This window comes from Phaseolus vulgaris, chromosome 9, assembly GCF_051622355.1.
Source record: "Phaseolus vulgaris cultivar YP4 chromosome 9, ASM5162235v1, whole genome shotgun sequence".
NCBI lineage: Eukaryota > Viridiplantae > Streptophyta > Magnoliopsida > Fabales > Fabaceae > Phaseolus > Phaseolus vulgaris.
In genome coordinates, this window is record NC_143506.1 from 4,448,917 (window position 1) to 4,470,062 (window position 21,146).

General features: G+C 33.9%; 2 protein-coding genes across 11 annotated transcripts; one reads left to right on the top strand and one right to left on the bottom strand.

The window, feature by feature from the left end:
* Positions 1 to 1,270: 1,270 nt before the first annotated feature.
* Positions 1,271 to 8,682, bottom strand: LOC137821573 (transmembrane and coiled-coil domain-containing protein STS1). 10 transcript variants are annotated; one of them, XR_011082842.2, is made up of 16 exons: positions 8,560 to 8,680; positions 8,215 to 8,476; positions 7,703 to 7,787; positions 7,151 to 7,567; positions 6,750 to 6,918; positions 6,517 to 6,669; positions 6,264 to 6,358; positions 5,958 to 6,049; positions 5,406 to 5,476; positions 5,175 to 5,310; positions 3,606 to 3,665; positions 3,431 to 3,499; positions 3,261 to 3,337; positions 3,105 to 3,175; positions 1,694 to 1,751; positions 1,271 to 1,598 (listed from the first exon to the last, which is right to left on the bottom strand). XR_011082842.2 is itself a non-coding variant. In XM_090295494.1 (16 exons), exons 4-16 carry the CDS (start codon positions 7,107 to 7,109, stop codon positions 1,476 to 1,478), a joined length of 1,194 nt encoding a protein of 397 aa, XP_090151620.1. In that variant the 5' UTR covers positions 7,110 to 7,567; positions 7,703 to 7,787; positions 8,215 to 8,476; positions 8,560 to 8,682; the 3' UTR covers positions 1,271 to 1,475. The 10 variants fall into 10 exon arrangements, 7 of the variants coding, with proteins under 7 accessions (XP_090151620.1, XP_068482331.1, XP_090151621.1 ...); XM_090295494.1 differs by having other exon boundaries at positions 3,431 to 3,516; positions 7,107 to 7,567; positions 8,560 to 8,682; XM_068626230.2 differs by having other exon boundaries at positions 3,431 to 3,516; positions 8,215 to 8,438.
* Positions 8,683 to 12,554: 3,872 nt separating this feature from the next.
* LOC137820960 (kinesin-like protein KIN-7F) lies at positions 12,555 to 19,760 on the top strand. The gene is made up of 12 exons (XM_068625317.2): positions 12,555 to 12,920; positions 13,107 to 13,196; positions 13,314 to 13,414; positions 13,514 to 13,627; positions 13,717 to 13,798; positions 13,895 to 13,962; positions 14,051 to 14,116; positions 14,213 to 14,337; positions 16,622 to 16,940; positions 17,348 to 18,199; positions 18,292 to 18,587; positions 19,041 to 19,760. Exons 1-12 carry the CDS (start codon positions 12,680 to 12,682, stop codon positions 19,318 to 19,320), a joined length of 2,634 nt encoding a protein of 877 aa, XP_068481418.1. The 5' UTR covers positions 12,555 to 12,679; the 3' UTR covers positions 19,321 to 19,760.
* The last annotated feature ends 1,386 nt before the right edge of the window (positions 19,761 to 21,146 follow it).

Sequence of the window (21,146 nt, forward strand, 5' to 3'; positions counted from 1 at the left end):
TTCTACCTAACATATTAAAAGGTCTCCATGTTACATGAAGCTTAGTAATTAATTAAAGACCATGACAGTCTTCCACTACCTAAGCAACGATATTTTAGATTAAGATAGAAGCAATGATGTCTTGATTAACAATATAGTGTTTGTTTCTTTTAAACTCATGCTGTTTTCCGGCATAATTCCAACACCATTCCTGCTGTCACAATAGATTAGCTTGGACAGTGTTTCAATCAAACCTATAATGTTAAGCTTTTGTTGACTGTTTTGCTTTTTGGGTTTTAGTATTGAAGCCGAAAAAGGTGATGGGCAATAATGCACTGCCATACAGTGCTCTCCATCTGCGCCCATTTACACATTTTTTTTGTCAATTGGTGGGCAAATAGTTACCACCAATCATTTAAACTAAGCTATTTATGTCTTATTCTCCATGTAATTTTCATGTCAAATATAGACACGGAAGCATATTATCCATCTTCCTTTTCACTGCACCATACAAAAAGCACATACTTTCTCATCCAACGGTACATCTAAAATCATCCTTTTTAGCGTTTGATCAGTTTTTTTAAAATTTAAGCCTTAAACTTAAAGTTATTTAACAATTTTATAAATTTAGAAACTATTTTGTGTTAAAATTTATTGAGTAATATAAAATTCTAAAATCTCGAGACTTGGGATAAAATATAAAAAGTAAAAGTCAAAAACTCCTATTGATCATTCATAGTTTTTTTATACAAAGATCATTCGTAGTTTATGTGTACATACACAATTTAGTAGACAGCTAAAGAAACAGGTTGTAGTTACAATTAATAGTTCTTCTGTAACTTGTATATAAAGCTGCACTATACACTCTTCCAGGTCCTAGCCACCTTTTGGTAATTGATTGTTCAGGTGTGGCCTTCCTTAGAAGTTAGTCTGTTTCCAAAAACTACTAACAAAATAAGTAAGCGTATATTGCATATATGTATCTATAACTACAGATCAGGCATAAGCCTGGAAGAAAAAATATCTAGATACTAATCTCTCGGAAAAAAGGTTAATGAACTGGTTTTGTGTTGGTGATTTACATGTACTAACAGATTTATTTATACCTTGAACTTATTAGGCCAACGGCTTTTTGTAGGTGCTGTTTGAAGTTGTTAGCCAGTTTTCTGGTTTAAAATGGACATTTTTTTATTTGTAAAAGTTTTGGGATACCTTCTCTATTTATTTATTTAATTATTTGTTGATAAAAAAAATTTCTCAAAAAAAGCTGTTGAAAATAAAAGTGGAAGAATAAAGAGAAAAGGAAATAATTAAAATGAAGGTAGTTTAAGGTGTTGGAGTACTCTTGGTTGTTAAAACTCCCATACAGCACTCATTAACACAGTTCATAGAATGGAGAAAAAGAAAAAGGGAAAAAACTGGAGAACTCTTTTTATTCACTGATGATTGAGAGGCATTTACAAAAACACTATGACGCTTGAATTTATACGCTTGAATTAATTTATTCTCTTCTCCGATGCTGAAATAGAACAACAATTGTCCAATTGAAGCTGGTCCAGTATTTTCTGTGTCATCCGAATGTAGGAAGAGTGGCCTTCAATAAGATGTGTCACATCAACCTGCAAAGCAACAAAAAGAAAAAATGTCACCTTCAGGCAAATAAATCGTTGCAAAGTAAATAGTTGCATCGAGCATATAATGGAAAATAACTTACATTCTCAATGCCATGAATATCAACAGATTGAATTCCAGCCAATCCTTGAGAGAATAAACTGCATTAAAAAAAATATAGAAAAAAAAATTTACGACCTTGTGTTGTCTTTGACGAGTATGATTTGTAGCACGTCAAAAATTGACGGAAATCAGGTATTTCCTTCCGGTTTCATGCTCTCAGATAAGGTGTGTAGAGTAAGAGTGAGTTATACATTATTTTCCCAATTTTGATATAACAAACAAGGGTAAAGTAGTTTTCATTTCAGGTCAAGACAGTGAACTAAGGACGTGGAGCAATTGGCAGCAATATTTGAGATTCTCCGGTACATGATGAAATATTACACAAAAATAAAGGATTTTATCAATTTTAGGTTTCTAACAATGATAAAAAAAATTGTCTATACCTAAATATTCTGTGGTGAAATTAGAATAGCAGAGTACGATGTTAGATAAATTCTGACCGAGCATCTTATTAGTTTCTGTCCCATATTAATATTATAAGAGTATATTACCCCTTCAGTGAAATACATTATTATTCTTGTTCTAATTTCATGTAAAATAATCAGGGTGTGATGAAGGGATGTGATGAAGGGGTTGCTAGAATTCTGAATGTAGAGTGGGTGCAGGTAAAGGAAAGCAGATTAGAAGAATTAGAAGGTTTAGATGTGCTGGTGTTATCATGTTCAGAGAACCTTATAATGCTGCTGAGGGGTGTTATGTGACTCATCTGCTATAGCTGGGGTTGAGCCGGTTTAAGGGGCTAGGATATGCGGTGAGCGGTAAAGTGAGGAAGGCCCAGCTGTGATCTCGGGAGTGTAGAGGTTTCTCTTCATGAGTAAAGCTTAGCAAGAACCTTAATAGTTTGCTTTGCTGGATGTGTCCTCTGGAGGGTTACATTGCACCAGCAAGCATCAATCGTGTGCTGTATAAGCTACTAGTAAACGGACCACAGGTTTGGCACAGAATTACTAGTACTGGTACTGTGAAGGCATCAAGTGCTACCGAGTTATACCATAACCAGCTTTGGTGACAAATACAGTGTGTTCTTTGCAGCTATACTATAGTTATGCAGAATCCTTATAGCAAAACTGTCTTTTATTCTATGGTATAGCTTTTCTTAGTGTTGTTCTTGCTTATGTAACTTGTATAAGGGTTGAGACACCCCTAAAGTGTTTCTTTTTAATTTATACTTATTCTTTGCTGATAAAAAAAAAACATTATTATTCTTGTTCTAATTTCATGTAAAATAATGTTTACAACTCATTTTTTCCCTTGCCTATCTATCACATTACTTGTCTTAACTATTATTCTCTTTTCTATGCTAGAACTGTTATGAAAAATTGTGTAGTGCGGACTCAAGAGTTACACTTGCTAGTGGAACTTAACATGTCTCCTATATGGATAGCACATACCTGGCACGGAAAGTTATACCTAACGTCCAGTCATTGGAAGAGTAAGCATTCACAAACCTTCCAGCCACAATCTGCATGGTGGCACTATCATTAAATTCTAAATGATAAAGTTCATGGATGGAATAATAAGAAAAATTGTAGAGAAATTCCAGGTACCTTTCTAGCTGTCGCCCAGTTTTCGTCTGCAATTGAGATGGGTGCTCCAAGCAAAACAACCCTTTCCACTATTCCAGCTGCATAAGACAGCACAGTATGAAGAAATTATAAAGCAAACAGTATAAAATTCCAAACACATGAAAACCAATACGTGGGGGATTCTAGATTACCATTGTCTCCTTTGGAGTCAGCCAAACATTGGAGACATTTGAAAATAACACGGGCTCCCAATGAAAAACCTACTAGTGTCACAGGCCTGGATCATAAATAGAAAGCTACCAAATATATTGGATTATACAATGAGACAACATTATCATCAACCTTTAGCAATTTAGATGGTGTCACCTGTTTCCTTGCAAGCCTGTCAACAGTACTTCAGAAAGCACCTTACCAGCCTTGTCTGATCTGCTCCAATAAAGAGAAAGCGAGCTAAATATAATGTAAGAAAATTAAATGGTCATAATAGATGACTTGCAACAAGATACTAAGTAACACCTTCTGTTCAAGAGAAACCATAACTTAAAATTGTTTATACTTGCCACGACGAAGACAAATTTTACATAATGGTAACTTAAACATTGATGTCCGCATCCCAATCAACAAATTTGAATTCGAATTCATACGTATCAACGTGTAGATATAGATATGCAATCTTTGCTAGCATATAGTTTCTATTTAATTTAAATTAATTGATCGTGTTGGTTAAATCAAAGGAGGTTAAATGGATCAGAATCAGCAGATGCAGACTCATTTATTACAACGTCCATAACAATATTAATAATATATTCTTAAGATCAAGAGTACTCTGGAAGCCTATAACCTGAAATTAAAAGCAACCCATCATCTGTGTTTATGAGGTGGACCAAAGGTGTTATCTTTTAAGGTAAGTGAAGATTTCAATTTGTAAATTCTCTTTGGGGTTGGAGGGCTGGATGGAGGTTTACGAAGTACTTGGAGCCAGAAAAAGCCAAGGAGCACTTTTGGCGTGCATTTGGTGAGTACGTGGACCTAGTAAGAGTAATTGGTCTCCATTTGGGTTATGCTTGAAGAAGGGGTCTTGAAAGATTTATTGGCAGTAGGTTAAGGGAAGCAGAATGGAAGGAAATAGCTTGATGGTATGGTAGTAGGAATGCTAGTAAGGATGCAGGGAGTTTAATTCTGGGTAGGTAGATGAAGTAGGGACTGGTATACTGTCAAATGGTATACTGGATGCCTAAAAACCGTTTCTGGTTCATGGAAAAAGAATGCCAGGGCATTGTATATCATTAAGCTAGCATGTGGAATGGAGGTTCTAAGTCAGTCTTGAGATAGAAGCTTGGAAATTGGGAGCCGTATGGTGGAGAAGAAGGAAGGGTAGAAGCTTTTCAATATGAATCAAAGCTGGTGGAATTCCTGCTACCTTTCCAGCTGCTAAGGGCTACAAAGTAAAAGCTTGTGGACTTTTTTCCCACACTGGAATATTGCTTATTGCAAGATGCTTCTATGCTGAATTTTCTAATGTGGAGGCACGTTTTAGCGCACTCCAGGCCTATCTCCCTTTTAAGTTTGTAAAGTTTAGAGGTGCAAAAGTTTTTGCTGCAGCCACAATCATGATTACTCCACATGGTTCTGCAGAATGTGGTATAATGGGTGCTGGTTTGTGGTACTTTGGGAGCTCTTAGGCAATGGTATCTTTAGATCTTTGTGTAGGTTTTTTGGGCTGGTAGAAGGGATATTTTCTTTTCAAGAAAACAATACCTTTAGTTGGTTTGGGTTTCTTGGATTTGTATACGGATTGAGGTACTCTGAATTATCTCTTTTATTATAATTTATTCTTTGGTGATAAAAAAAAAATGTTAGTGTCAAAAGTGTTTGCTACTTTAATAACCATCATAGCTTTATTAAATGGATACTACAACCAAGAAAGGCACTTACCTGTCCACTGCAATTGCCCATTTGCTGTCAATAATATCAAATGTGGCAAGTAAAGTTGTTGGCCATGCTAGCGCTGTCACTAGTGAGCCTAATATTGTCATCATGGCACCATCTTTCATCAACCGAATCGCAATTTCTACAACATTATTAATCACCAAAACCTTAAGTTTGATGTCAAATATATTTTATCATTACTAGAACATATATATACAGGGGATTCAAAGAAACTACGTGAAGTAAGCCAGTCCCGGACGGCTGTGCTCAGTGCAATCAAATTTTTAGACTCATATTGGAGCACGTACCTATACACACAGGTTGTTAGTATAAAATATTAGAAATATTAAGAAAGTGAATTCAAGAAGAGTAGGTTTGATTCCGTCAGATATCATATAACATTTAGTAAAATTAATAATTCATTAGAAGAAGTTATTTACTGAAGAGCGGCACATAAGTTTCAAAACTTGTGAGTATTTTACATAACCTTCCCTATTAGCGTATGCGCTTTTATGAAAATAACCAATTAAAGATGGGAATAAAGTTTTGGAAATAAAATAGAAACTGATGAAAAACCAACTTGACTAAATTATCAAATAATGTGTAAGAAATTTTGAAGTAATTGACTTCTGTTTGGTCCAGCCCACAAAAAAACTGTATTAAAGGTGTATCTCAAGAAAAACAAAGCCGCAATCCAAAGATAAAACTGCTTTTGACCACAGTAGAGCACATTTATTCTATACGTTACAGTAACAAAATTCTAGTTGTAGAGGATATTTTTCTTCATACCTCTCCATGTTATCATTGAGACCTTCCCAAGGTTCTACGAAATCTTTCTCCGCAAATGCATGCCCAGAAATGGAGATTCTAATTGCTAGGTGCTGAAAATTGAAAATAGAGGTTTCCTTTAAATTTCAATAATCATATTAGGGTATTTCACAATTAACTATAATAAGATCCTCCTGGGTTCATCAAGTCAAGCACAATACAAGTGCCTCCTAGTGAGCCTACCAAGTGTTCTTGATCCAGCCAAACCCCTGAAACAGCTAATAGTTCAAAGTAATCAGTATCGTGTAATGACATTTTGGAACTTACGCCTTGATTAGCGCCTCCAACACTTTTTAACTCAAATTCCTCTAGATTTCCAATTCTTGTTGCCATCTTACACCCAGAAAGGCCAGCTCCAGCAGCTGGATTACAAAAGAAGCAAGTCACTTGGCATTAATCCATATACATTTGAAAAGGGGAAATTTTTGCCTCAAATAGTATAGGTTGTGTGTATTTTCAGTAGTTCAATTGATGGTGAATGCTTTCTCAACGTATGCAAACCAAATTTAATTTTCCACACCTCCAAATGATGCCATAACGGCCACAGATCCAGCAGCAGATCCTGTAGCAGTTGCTGCAGCGGCAAATCCACCAGCTCCGATGGCAGGAACAACACTGCCTAGCGCAGGAGCCAAAGCACCCAATCCATGAGCAATTGCCGGGGCAGCCAAGCCTGTCAAAGCATTTCAATACTTAAGATACTCCTATTATCTGACCCGACTTTAAGTTAGATATTCAGTATCGGATACATGCCCCCAGTTACAGCCATTATGGCTCCTCCAGTTACAGCAGCTGCTCCTATGATACCTCCACGCTTCCATTTATCAAGCGTAGTTTCTGAACCTGCAGATTCTTCTTCCTTAGCATCTTCTTTATTCGCTTCATTTATTATAGCAAAAGCAACCATAGACTCCATTGCTTCCTGCATAATATCACGAAGAGGGTAAACTTTCAGCGATACAAGGCTTCTGAAAAACCAGTAAAGCATTGAGACATACGACCATCTACATCACATCATTAAGGAGAGAACTTTTTTGTATGAAATTCAGACATCACAATCATAACAAACAAGATTCACACGTCACAAACGTAACATATAAATTATAATACCATATGGTGTTTGAAATGCAGGCTAATGTTCCAAGCACACAGACCATTTCATTCCAGTTGACATCAAGCCATACAGAAAGCAACCGCAGAGCCACACGGTGACGAGCATCATAGCCCTGCTTTGACTTGTCAGTGTCTGCTACACAAGCCGCAACTAGTGTGTATAGAACCGTCACTTTCCTCTGGTAACCAACAAGGGTTGCCTCCTCAAAAGATTGTTCAAACGTCTCAATTTCTAGTGTATTAGAAGCTTGTTTCTTTATAGGCAGCAAAGCTGAGCTCTCCATACTGTCACACATATCATCTTGGCTCCCAGTTTTCTGCCTAGTTAGAGAATTGGCAGTAGGAGAAGTATCATTCAAGGTCAACGCCGACTCATGGACAGCTTCGGTCAACTCGGCTTCTTTCTTTGATTCTTCAGAAGATGTTGCACCACCTTCCTCTGACAGCGATGTCAAAAACTGGAAAGAAGCAACCATCATTTTATCATTATATTTTAATTTTTTTAACAAGAAAGAAAAGAAGCTATTTGTAAGCCATGAAACATTTTTAATCTACAGTATAGAAAATGAAAATGAAGGGAATGAAGAACACACAGATCGAACGTTATCTCTGAAATGAGAAGAGGAACAGGCAGTTTCCTTTATGCCCTGCCAGGAGTCTTCATCCACTCCAAGGAACCTGTCAATTTTTATCATCATATTGTTATTACGAGTTTAATCTTGATATCACTTACACTATTACCTAATTAGTAGTCTCCAATACCATCTTTAGTAATTATTACAAAAATCAATCATGTTAATTATAATACACATAAATGTGAATAATCTATTATTTAATAAGAATATAACTTTTTTACACTCTCCCTCAATCCTAACTAAGTTTAATTCTTATACGTGGGTTCTTAATTTAATTCCAACAAGGATAGAAAGAAACTCGTAACAGAACAAAACAGAATTAAAGATTATATATATAAAGACCAATTTAATAAGTTTAACTTCTAAGAAGAATCAAATGGAATAAATTATACATTCAATTATCATCTTAACACAGAATCCAGAACCGTACATTACAGCATTAATTTTGTTGTGTTTATATATATGAATACCTAAAAACTGAGCAGAGCAAATGAATGTTCTGGTGAAACCAGAGGTCCGAGTCGTTAATTTGAGAGACGGGAGAAGAAGTCTCTGTTCGACGAATCTGAGAGTGGTGAAGTGCGAGAGCGAACAGAGAAGCTGCAGTGCGTCTATGAGCAGGCAACAAGATTGAGTTCCTTTCTTCCATCAGTTACTTGATTTGAAGCCGATGGAAACTAAGGCGTTGATTGAACTGAAATGTGGAAGCAATAATCGCAATCTATCATCTTCCTACTAGTTCAAACACAAGAAAAACAAACATGCAGTTATTTTATAGATCAGAATGTAGAGCTCACAGTTGCGATTTCCTTTACCTTTTCAAACTTCAAGATCGCTTCTGGCTTTGACGAATGAATGATAAGAAAGTGCTATTTCCTCTCGCACTAGCGAGAAACCACGTTGCTCGCCGTAATAAAATGACATTCATCTTATTCCAGGGAAAGAAATTACAATTTATTTTCTTTTATATTTGTTATAATTAGCTCTTAAATTAGAAGTTCTAAATTTAAAAAAAAAAAAATCAGATATTATTTTTTCATAAAATTGATCATGCGTGAGATAACATATTATGAATGGTCCAATAACGACTCGATAGCGGGTGGCCTGATAAGTCTAACCAACACTGTTCAAGACGGCTATAATACCATATTAATGAACTTTAAACCTAACACATTAGGAAGATGTTTTCACTACTTATATATAATAATGAAATGTTCTTAATGTAAAATTTCCAAAACACAGAAAACACTACATTATACTTTCCACATACATAAATAAATAATAAAAATAAATAATAATTTTTTTTTAGCAGTAACATTTTGAGAAAACAAAGAGATTATGAAGATAGCGATGTCTATATACAGCATTTTGGTTTCTCTTTCTGTGGTTGATGAGGAACGGGAGCACCCTTGGCTCTTCCCCAATTACCAGGAGAAGGGTTCCAGATACCATAATCTTCTGCATCAAAAAATTCGTCACCTTCATTCACATCATTCAGCTGTTCTGGTGTTGAGGATGATGATATCAGTGTTGTTGAGGATGTGGATATTATTGCATACATTCCTATCGTCACAACTACTACTATCTTACTTAACTTCAACATTTTTTTTGAGCTCATCATTTTGGTTTCAATCACTATTCTGTCACTCCATTATAATGCTATTATTTCTATCTACCCTAATTATATTCATGATTTTTCTTCTATTTTTTTCTTAAAACTATATATCATATATATTATAGGTACTATAATGTTATGTATAGTAAAGTAGCTATTTACATTATAATATGATGACACAAAACTAAGTTACAATACCATAAAATTATGGTATACTATTCTTCTCCAAAATGTTAAAAATTAAATTAATAAAAATTATTATTATTTACATATGTATTTTATTTTCGTTTATGCATATTGCAATTGAGAGATAACACCATGTTTTTTCCCGTATTTTTTTACCCTTTTTTGTAGTTTTTTCTGTCATTTTTCTGCTTTGTGTATTTGTCTTTGCTCAAATGCACATCTGATTGACTTTCTTTTCCATTTTTCTAATCTATTTTCATATTTTTTTTCTATTCATAGAAATAAATAAATGCATATACTTAAAACTAAAAATTAGTAAATAATAATGTTCTTGCCTAAAAATATATTTAGTTTTTAAATTAAACATTTAAATAAGACGTAGTATACAGTTCGGATTTACGTTTTTATTTATATTTATTTAAGAAAAAAATATACTTTTATTTATTTTAGTCTTTACAAAATACACTCTTGGTTTTTATATGTTAAACTTATGATATAATTGTTTTAAAGCTTTTTACTAGTATATGAATTATTATTATTATTTTTAATAATGTTGCAGAGTATTCACTAACTTTACAGTGATTAGTCTCTTAAAAATCTAACCGCTGATATTTAATTGAGTCTCTCTTCTTTTAACTACAATTTTTTTTGTTTACAATACTCTAAAGCCTTAATAGAAAGAGTCTGAATCCAATACTAACATATATGGATTATGTATCATGTTAACATGTAACATATATAAAAGAAATTACAGGATCCTAAGACAAATATTATTTGCTTACCTTAAAATAAATGTTATAAATTAATAACAATAACTTCAATTTATTTAAGAGTGAGAAAATTTGAAATATACTTAGATTAAAATAAAAACAACAAATATAAAGGCTAAAAATATACTTAAGTTTTTTAAAACATGTCCCCTTAACAAAACTCTTTTGCTCACACTCAATGAATGATATATCATGATCATTGCATGTTCTTGGTAGTAATCATCTAGGTGCTACTTGTGTACACATTTAGTATTTTATAATGTGGGATGTTAGGGTGTAAATGCAATAACTAATACGTTTTCTGATTCAGTGAGGAAACTTCATGAATTATTTTGAGGGATAAAATTGTTAAATATTTATATATACTCAAAAAAAAAAAAAATTATCAACAATAAAAAATAAATAAATGGGAATCACTTCAGGGGTAGTTCAACCCTTCTGCATAGTACACAAAAACCAACTTCAAACAAATACCACCAAACTAACTAAAAAAAAAACATATTCGTACTAAAAGGTTTCAAACACTAATTAGAATAGGAAAACGAAACATAACGAATTTTTACAGAAATCCAAGACTAAACCTTTACTTGCACCGATGCAAACACGTCAGCCACACCCCTTTTGAAAATAATAAAATTCCTGTGATTCCAGATTTCTCTCACCCCAACCAAAATTGTACTCCACACAAAATTAACCGAATCTGAAGACAGACTCATCCTAAATTGATCAAAGTTTGACTTAGGAACAATGTGAGACACAAACAATACTCTAAACCACTTAAAGCATAAACACCAATACTCCAATTTAAAAATAGCATAATTGTACTCAAACTACAAATTCTTATTTGAATGGTGAGAAGGGTGAAATAAAAACAAAACTATATGTTGTGTATTAATGCCAATAATTTAAAATTTAAATAAATTGTATAAATAAAAATAAAACAAAGGGAATATTACAAAATTATTGATTTATAAGTATTAGTTATATTAAATAAAGATAAAATTAAAATTAGGTTGCTGTCTTTATGGGTGTAGCTTGACAATTTTGTAAAAAAATGATATAAAATAAGGTTGATGGAATTTGGAAGTCTTAAATTTTCAATTTATCTTAAAAAGTAAATTATATTCATCTAATATAATTTATAAAGAATTAAAAATTAAATAAAATTAAAATTAAGAAATAGTTTTTTTTATCGGCAATAAAATAAATAAATGTGAATCATTTCAGGGGTGATTCAACCCTTATACAAACATAAAATGCCTAAGACACTCCATCTCAACACTCACACCGCCAGACACCTAGAATTACTAAACAATCCTAACTCAACCCATACACTCTGAGCTAAAAAATAATTCAGGGAACCATCGTCATACAGACCAAAGGTTCGAGACACCACTCAGAAAAGGAGAATAAACTAGAGAGAGACTTGGACGTAATCCAAGATCAAGTCTTCACTTGAACCAAGGCAACCACTTCTAAACCATCGACAACTCTCTCAATAAAAATTACATGCTTCCACAACTCACTTACCACTGCAATCCAAATCACTTTCCACATCTCACTTGCTAAAGCAGACGCATTAGTAGAATCTGAAAGGAATAAAATAAACAAATATTTAATTTTTCAGAAGAAGATATGACGTAATAATTAAAATCATATATACTTTGACTTTTGAGTTTCACGATCTATGAAATTGTATAAGTTTGATAAGTTTAAAAATAAATATATATAATAAAAGATAAATTTAAAATTAAATAATAATAAAAAATATTAAAATAATAATATTGATCGTATAAAAAATATGAACCGTGATACATTATCCTTAATATAATAACGAGAAATAAAAAAAAAGGTGAAAAATAGTGGCACGTGTCACAGAGGGTTGACATTGAAAGCGTGAAGATGAGTGAGATTTTGATCGAGGGTCAAAATAGTGAATGAACTTGAAAGGAACACAACGGTTAACGTAACTGTTTTATGTCTGGCCGGTGGGTGCGGAAAGGAACACAACGGTTTTGCCACCCCATTACCAAACCTATTCTGCTGCATCTCTTCCTCCTCTCCGTTCTCTCTTTCTCCGGTCACTCGCCGGTGACAGAGATGCAGAGAACGGTAATTATACTTATTTGCTCATTCACATTTTCGCATTAATACAATCAATCATTGATTTGCTTCCCAGACATTTCATTCTTGCGCATTTCCATCTTTCTATCTGTAGGGGTTGGGACGCTGCGTTTAGCGCGTTACAGGAACAATGTTGCCCATAAAAACGGAACGTCTTGTTGCGACCATTGCAATCGTGCGCGTACGGCGAATAATTCACTGAGTGTCATCGTTTCGGATAGCTAAGTGCGTTTCGCGTGGATGGTGAAGATCAGAGACACGGCGTCCATGGAGGACACCAAAGAGGAGCAGGGGAACTTTCCTCTTTCAAATGCCGAGGAAGAGAGAATCTTCGTTTCGATCAGAGTAAGACCTTTGAACGAGAGAGAAAGAGCGAGGCACGATGTGTCTGATTGGGAATGCATTTCTGCCAACACCATCAAATTCAAGAACAACGGCCATGCAGAACAGCGACCACTGTCAATGGATACCTACACCTATGGTGAGAAACATGAAGATGCTACTTTTGGCATGTCTGTAGTCTATACTAATATCATTAGGGTTCATGTGAATTGTTATATTTTATGGATTTTTGATTTTTTTTTCACAATTTGATTTCTCAGTTTTCCAGGTATTTGTAATTTATATCACAATATTATTATTTAATTTTATGGTGTGTTGGAAACAGACAGGGTTTTTGGGGAAAAGTGCAATACAAAGCAGGTGTATGAACAGGGGATTAAGGACGTTGCCCTTTCTGTAGTTAGGGGAGTCAACTGTGAGTAATCTTCTTCTTGTTTGATTATTCCTGATTCTGTAATATGTTTATTTCTGTGTTGGCATGTGGTTTCTTTTTTCTTTTAAGGGGTTTCTCATTGGTGAAACGTAATCTCAGCTAGCATTTTCGCATACGGGCAAACAAGTAGTGGAAAGACGCACACAATGACTGGCATTACTGAATATGCAGTAAGGGACATATATGAATACATAGAGAAGGTATAGAACGATTCGTATCCTGGTCTCATCTTTCAATGAAATGGATAATGATGTTCTTCGATAGTTTCCGAAAGGTTGACATTTCTTGTTGCGTTTCAGCATAAAGAAAGAGAATTTGTTGTCAAGTTCTCTGCCATGGAGATCTATAATGAAGCTGTTAGAGATCTTCTAAATGCAGGTGCCACTTCACTGAGAATTCTAGATGATCCAGAGGTAAGTTTAGTGGTGCAATTTCCTTGCTCTGTTAAAGAGTTCCTTGTTTAGTTCTTTTGAATGGTTGAGAATATATGCACCTCAAACAGAAAGGGACTGTTGTGGAGAAACTCACAGAAGAGACACTGAGAGAAAGGACACAGTTACACCAACTCCTTTCGATATGTGCAGGTATTGGGTGCTCAATTACCATATTGTTTTACGATTTACAGCTTTATAGGCTTTAGGGTGCTCTACTTCAAGCCATATATGCGTGTTTTCCTGCAGCTGAAAGGACAACGGAAGAAACAGCGATGAACGAAGCTAGCTCCAGATCTCACCAAATTCTTCGATTGGTATTTCTTTTATCATTAAATTGCTTAGTGATTGAGATAATTCTTCTCATTTTATTCCTAAATTTTCTCAAAATGATGATTCCTGCAGACGGTTGAAAGTAATCCTTGTGATTATGTTGACGCCGCAAGATCTGGAGTTCTATTCGCCAGTGTGGTATGATCTTTGTCGTATCCCGTATATTAGTAGGAGTGTCTCTGTTTGTTAATGGACTCGTAAATGAAATCAACAAGATTTGGTTTCTTTCTACAGAATTTTGTTGATCTAGCAGGAAGTGAACGTGCTTCTCAAACATTGTCAGCAGGCACAAGATTGAGAGAAGGTAGCCACATAAATCGCAGTTTACTGAGCCTTGGAACTGTAATTCGGAAACTAAGGTAGAATTTACTCCCGCATACATAGTTAAAATTTGGGTAATTATATGCCTGATTACTTACTTTAATAAATTAGGTGATTTATATGAAAAAGGTGATATAGATTGATATGATAAGTCCGCAAAATGACCACAAAGTATGCACAAAGGGATCCATTAGATTAAACTGAGGGCATGATAGACCGATTCTTATATCTTTGAATGTGATCATTGGATTATAATTATATATATGGATCCCATCCATTAAGTCCGACCTGTGGTGTGGAGAATGTTTTAATGGATCACCTTTATGGGGAAAAGAAAAGAAAAATATACTTTCACATCCTTTAGAATTGTATACATGAATTTAAAAATAAATATATATAATAAAAAATAAGTTTAAAATTAAATGATATAATAAAATATTAAAATAATAGTATTGAAAGTTATATTGTAGTGGTAAAAAATGTAAGTTTTCAATGTATAAAAAAAACATGAAGCCAGGTATACTTCGTCATGCACCTGTATTGTGACACCCATTAAATTAACCTTTAAAATTCATGCACCTTTTTCATTTCTTTCTTCCTCCATTTTATCTCACTTGGCACTCTCAAGGATCTTCACTCTTTTCTTGCATTAGTTTGAGTGTCTTTAGTTTTTTCATTATTTAAAAACATTTCAGATACATAATTTAGAATATATTTCTGGATTTGAAAGTGTTATCCAGTTTTATAGAATTAGAAAGAAATCTAATATATATATATATATGATATATAGAATCTAGAAATAGCTTTCAGTATGTAATTCGAAATATATTTTAAAAAAAATAATATTCTAAATTATATAATTTTCTAAATTTGAGAGTAGCTTATTTCTTATGTAATTTAGACATACTTTGGATTATATAAACTAAAGTTAATCTCATATTTAGAAAAGAGTTTCGAATTATGTAATTCGGAAGCTAATCACAAATCTGAAAAAAAAAATTCTGGACTATATAATTCGAAATCTAATTCACAAATCTAGAAAAAAACTTTCAAATTATACAATCCAGAATATAAATTACATTTAAAAAACATTTTTGAAATAAAAAACTTGTGGAGTGATACAAGAGCGTATGGAGGTGCAGGAAGAATAAGCGTGAACCCAGTACGGCATCTCATAGGGCAATTGTTGTACTTGGGTCACTCTCCCATCTGTTTGCTACATGGACACCGTGCTAATAGACACTTCCAAAGAAAAAAGCGAAAAGAGTTTATATGATTAGTGATACGGTCTGATAGTAGAAAAACAGATAAAAATAATAATATAAAATAGTTACTCTAAATTTATATTTAGTTGCTTCCTACTCTCTTTAAGTTTGTTCGCCATGCAATGACAGGATCTTGATATAGTTCATTGAAACTGCTGAATGTTCTGCTAGTGAGTGGATGTGGTAGTTTTGGTAAATCAGAAGAGCCAGAAAATGGTGTGCAAAGTATTTTACAGAATCATCAATGGCTCAAATTAGTTGTGGAAAATGCTTATTCAAATAAACGAAAAATTAAAGTATCTTATACCCACGAAGAACTAAAAAAAATAGTTTTTATACAAAAAACAAAGCGTCCTCGGTATTTATTTCAAAATTTTATGATTGACATGTATATAATTTTAAAATTTGTATATTTTGTTGAAAACAAAAGCTAACCTGGTTTCGAACATTACAAACTTAATTCAATTTGTGTATATAATCTATTAGTTGGGGCATTACAAACTTATTTCAAGTATGAAAGAAAATATTAGCTTAATCAAAATATTGGTTGAGGACTAAAATATGTTGGGAGAAGCTAAACTTGATCAACGCATCACTTGACTTAAGCTCCCATAAAGTTTAAGTGTGGTCGATAATGGTTTGATGACACTAATGCTCCATTTGAAGATCCTGGTTGCCAGTTCGTTTGCTAGCCATGCAAATCCTATTTAAATTTAAATTTGCATAAATATAAAAAACTAGAACTAGGAATTATAAAGAGACACTTTTGGGAAATTTAATCCAAGCATGGTCCATATTAGCCGGATTTTTACTAATCGTTTTAGAGAAACAAGACTTCTTTGATTAGCGCTGGAGCACGTGTGTGTTTTCCTGCATCTGCTTCTCAAAATATTTGTTTTGATTCATCTTTTGACTTGGATATTCCTGGCCAACGTTCTCATCAATGAAAATTCTCTTATTTTACAGTTCCTTCTATTTTTTCCTTCACCTTGTTACTTCATCAATTACAATGTTTAGTATAAAACCCTAAATGCTAAACGATAATTATTGTATGCAGCAAGGGAAGAAATGAACACGTACCCTACAGAGACTCTAAGCTTACTCGCATTCTACAGAACTCGTTAGGTGGCAATGCCAGAACAGCGATCATTTGCACCATTAGTCCTGCAAGGAGCCAGAGTGAGCAATCAAGAAATACTCTGCTTTTTGCTGGTTGCGCAAAACAGGTGACTACTAATGCTCGGGTCAATCAAGTGATGTCAGACAAGGTTTTGGTAAAACAACTGCAAAAGGAACTGGCTAGATTGGAGATTGAATTAAGGAACTCCACCCCAAATACCATCTTACTCAGGGAGAGAGAACTCCAGATTCAAAAGGTGAGAGCAGATTCAATAAGTTGAGTTCTTATTGTTTTAATCTGTTAGTTTGGTTGCGGGTCGCTTATATTATGTTAAATATATTTTTAGTTTTTTTTTTAATTTAAAATATTTTTTTAAATCTTCAAATTAATAGTACTAGATTTTGTGAAGTGTGATCGCTACCATTTTATAATTGCAAGGGTTTGAGTTTGTAATCAGTGTAAATGAATGAAGGATAGCCCATAAAAAGTGGTTCGAGCGTTGAATCGGATAATTATCTTTCAGTGATTTCTTTTGGCAAAAGAAATTTAACAATCTACTTACAAAAAGATATAGAAAGGAAAATTTTGGTGTAGAGCATTCTATTTTTGATAATTTTTATTCAGTTTATCCTTTTTTTTCGCATATAATTCGAAAGCATGCAGATGGACAAAGTGATCAAGGAATTGACTCGGGAACGTGATCTCTTTCAATCTTGTGCTGAAAATAGACACCAGTCTGCTGGGAAAGATCAGCTTTTGAGAGATGACAAATATTCAGCCTCAGAATTGTCAGGTGTTGCTAATAAGCTCCTTCGCAGGACAGACAGCGCATCTGAGAATCTTAAAATAACAACATCCAGTTTACAGCACAATGGGAATTCTGACGACGACTTTCTTCTGGATGGCAATTCTCCCACGTTTGCTGGGCCTGATCCATGTCATGGTTGGGAGGAGATGGCTAGCAGAGTTGAACCTGAAGATGACTGCAAGGAAGTTCCATGTATTGAAATAAAAGAAGTGGAAACAGACCACAAAATAAATGTTAAATCATCCTCAGGGAATGACCATAGTGAGTTAAATCCTGTTGCCGTAGATAATACCAACGACCTTATTGTGTACCTCTTAAAGAAATCCAATGGATCTTCTCAAATAGATAAGGTGGATCAGGAATCTTCAAAACATCCAGACATAAACAATTTGGAGCAGGAACCTGCCACACCTCAACTGAAGGAGCCGCAAAAGGTATCCTACACATTACCCACTGAGGTCGAAAGGAAAAACTCTGCTAGTTCGGTTTGCTATGAGGACAACCTACCCGAATCAAAGTTACAAACCACAGAAAGAAAGTCTTCCGGAAAAAAATCTTCAATTCACGAGAGGAATGCTTCAGTTGAAGACGTAGAATCCCTTTGGGATTCTGATGCGGAGGATACTGCCAGCGTTCTCAATTTTGTTGTAGGAATGAACGAAAGGGCTAAGCAAAAGCCATTGGACGAGGACATGGATGATATTATGGTAAGCAACAGACTCCCACCTACTAACACTTACTCTAATGCTGTCTATCCATTTTGCAACAGTACTCATTCATAATTTTACTTATTTATCAGGTACGTGCAAGGGCATCTGGAATCAATAAACGTGTGAACAGAGTCAAAGGTGTCAGTTTAATTGGAACTCCGGAGCCTTGTAATTTTGAGAGGCAGCTAAGAGATACAATTCAACTTTGGGATGCATGTAATATACCGTTGGTACATAGATCCTATTTTTTTCTTCTCATCAAAGGCGAACTTTCGGATTCTGTGTACTTCGATGTAGAGCTCAGACGTTTGTCTTTCCTAAGGGACACGTTTTTTAGCGCAACAAACAGTACAGGACATGGCTCGGATGTCACACCTAATTCAAGGTAAAATCTTTTTGTTTCATGAATAGACTTTAAACATGTCATTCGCATCTATCTACATTTGCAAATATGACCAATCACGTTGATTGATTCTCATTGTGACAGGGCAGTCCACTGCATGTGTCTTATTTTTGTTGATGCAAGACATTTGTGTTATGTAGTTTTCACATTTTTGGAGATGAAATTTTGTAATTGTTTACTTCTTCTTAGTGGAATGTTTAAAGGACTAGTTAGATCATATATGTTGAGAAATTAATTCGAACCAAATAGATCATATTGCGGACTATATAGTAAAATTGGATATTATTGACATGCTCATGTAAGTGCTAGAGTAAAAAGATACTGAAAATATGAAGTAGTTGATCATCTCATGAAAAACTGTAGATCAATAGTACTGTAAAAAACCTTCTGTCATGTCTAGTATTTTCACTCTTTTTTCTCATTTTCACTGACCAGTTTGATGTCACTGAATCGTGAGAGGAAAATGCTAAGCAAGCAAGTGCATAAGAAGTTTTCATGGAAGGAAAAGAACGAACTTTACATGAAGTGGGATGTGGATTTAAAATCTAAGCACAGAAGTGTACAGTTGGCATGGTGCTTATGGACGAATACTAAAGACTTGAACCATGTAAGGGAAAGTGCAGCACTTGTTGCCAAGCTGGTTGGTTTTATAAACTCAGGTGAGGCCCCAAAGAAAACATTTGGACTTGGCTTCTTATCCCGTCGGAAGGCCTAGAAATCCCATCTACTATTGTTTTGAAAGCCTCCATAGCCTAATTCTTATCATCCTCAATTCTTTGTGCAACCTTTTTTCTTTTTTTCCCTCTTCCCATTGACATCTGAGAAACCCATGTTTCATGAATACAAAAGAAAGACAATGTGTAAGAAATCTGGATCATACCTCCTTCAGCAGGAGAAATTGAGACGATACCAATAATATTTATAAAACAAAAAACAAAATTGAAAAATGGGACCATTGATACGATGGAAAGAGGTGAAAAATATTGTTGTACAAAATTTATATTTTTTGTAGTTACATAAGTTACATAAAATGTATAAATTTTGAATAATTCTACAAAAATTATAAAATATTTCTATTAATCTCATTTAGGAGAAAAAAGAAGTTCGGAATACTTTTAAAAATTTTAAAGCATAATGTAATTTGTCTTTTTATTTAATACTCCCTTAACAAATATTAGTTAGATTTAAATATAATTTGTTGCATCAAGCAATTTAGCATTTCCAAGTTGAGAATAACTGTATTTGACGTAAATAAACGAGAATAGATGGATTGAGAGATACATTTTTTTTTAATTGTCTCTCTCAATATATCTTCTTAACAAATCCTATTTTTGTTCCCTGATTGGAAATATTAATAAAATTTGAAAATTTACCCAAATCCTAAATCCATAATCAACTTTTTAAACTGGCATACCGCATGAGTAACATCCCTATTTTTTTCTCATATTTGTTAATATGTTATGCATGCAATATCTAATTAACATGTAAATATATATTAGATTATCATATTTGTATCTCAAAACGATATCCCTCTTCATAGGGAGTTAATATATACATTAAAAGTAAAAAAAAACAACAAAAGAAACAAAGCATTCAAAGGTAAATTTATCCAATACTCCAATTGTTCACTGAGGAGCTCTATTACATGCAATCTCATCTGCTCCCGTGTAAAACACGATCATCACAGATAAAGAAACAAACACAAACAAATAACAGGGTTGTCTACTTCCGGAAGACTCGTGCGTTGACTTAGACTCAGAGATCTGCACCTGTCATACTACATCACTGTGAAATCCACTCAATGTCATCTCTCTCCTAGTATGACAGGGTTAATTCATATAACAGGTCAAGTTAATTATCTTTCAAACAACTTACCCATTCATATGAACCTCCTTCGACTCTCACCACCTGAATAACTTCATCTATATGATTTCATTATCTCAGGAGAGTCAGGATATCTCCTTCTAGACGAATCCCTAATCAATGCACATCTTAAACAATCTTAACACGGTATTTTCTTTCCTGAAAATACTATGTCTCTCGATTAGAATTCATATTTTGAACCTCATAATATCCACCATCAAACAATCAAATCATACCAATGTTTAGAATTTCCAAAATACACAACAATTCATTGACTAATCATATAAATGTCTAATTAAAGAGATTTTCGATTAACTATACATGAAATATAAGTTTACATACTTTATAAGAAAAACTATATAGAAATAAATAAATCAATCTTTTAAAAGCAAATAAAAATTAGTTTAATATTTTATTTTATTTTTTTTATTTTACTTTAGTTTGAGCTAAAATCCACCAGAGAGCACCCAGAATTTTAGCTTGAGCTAAAATTCGCTAGCTTGAGCTAAAATCCTCCGGAGAACACCCGTAATTTTTAACTTGGGCTAAAATTCGCTAGCTTGAGCTAAAATCCTCCGGAGAATTTTTAGCTTGGGCTAAAATTCGCTAGCTTGGACTAAAATCCTCCAGAGAGCACCCAGAATTTTTAGCTTGAGCGAAATATGCAGAAAAATTCTG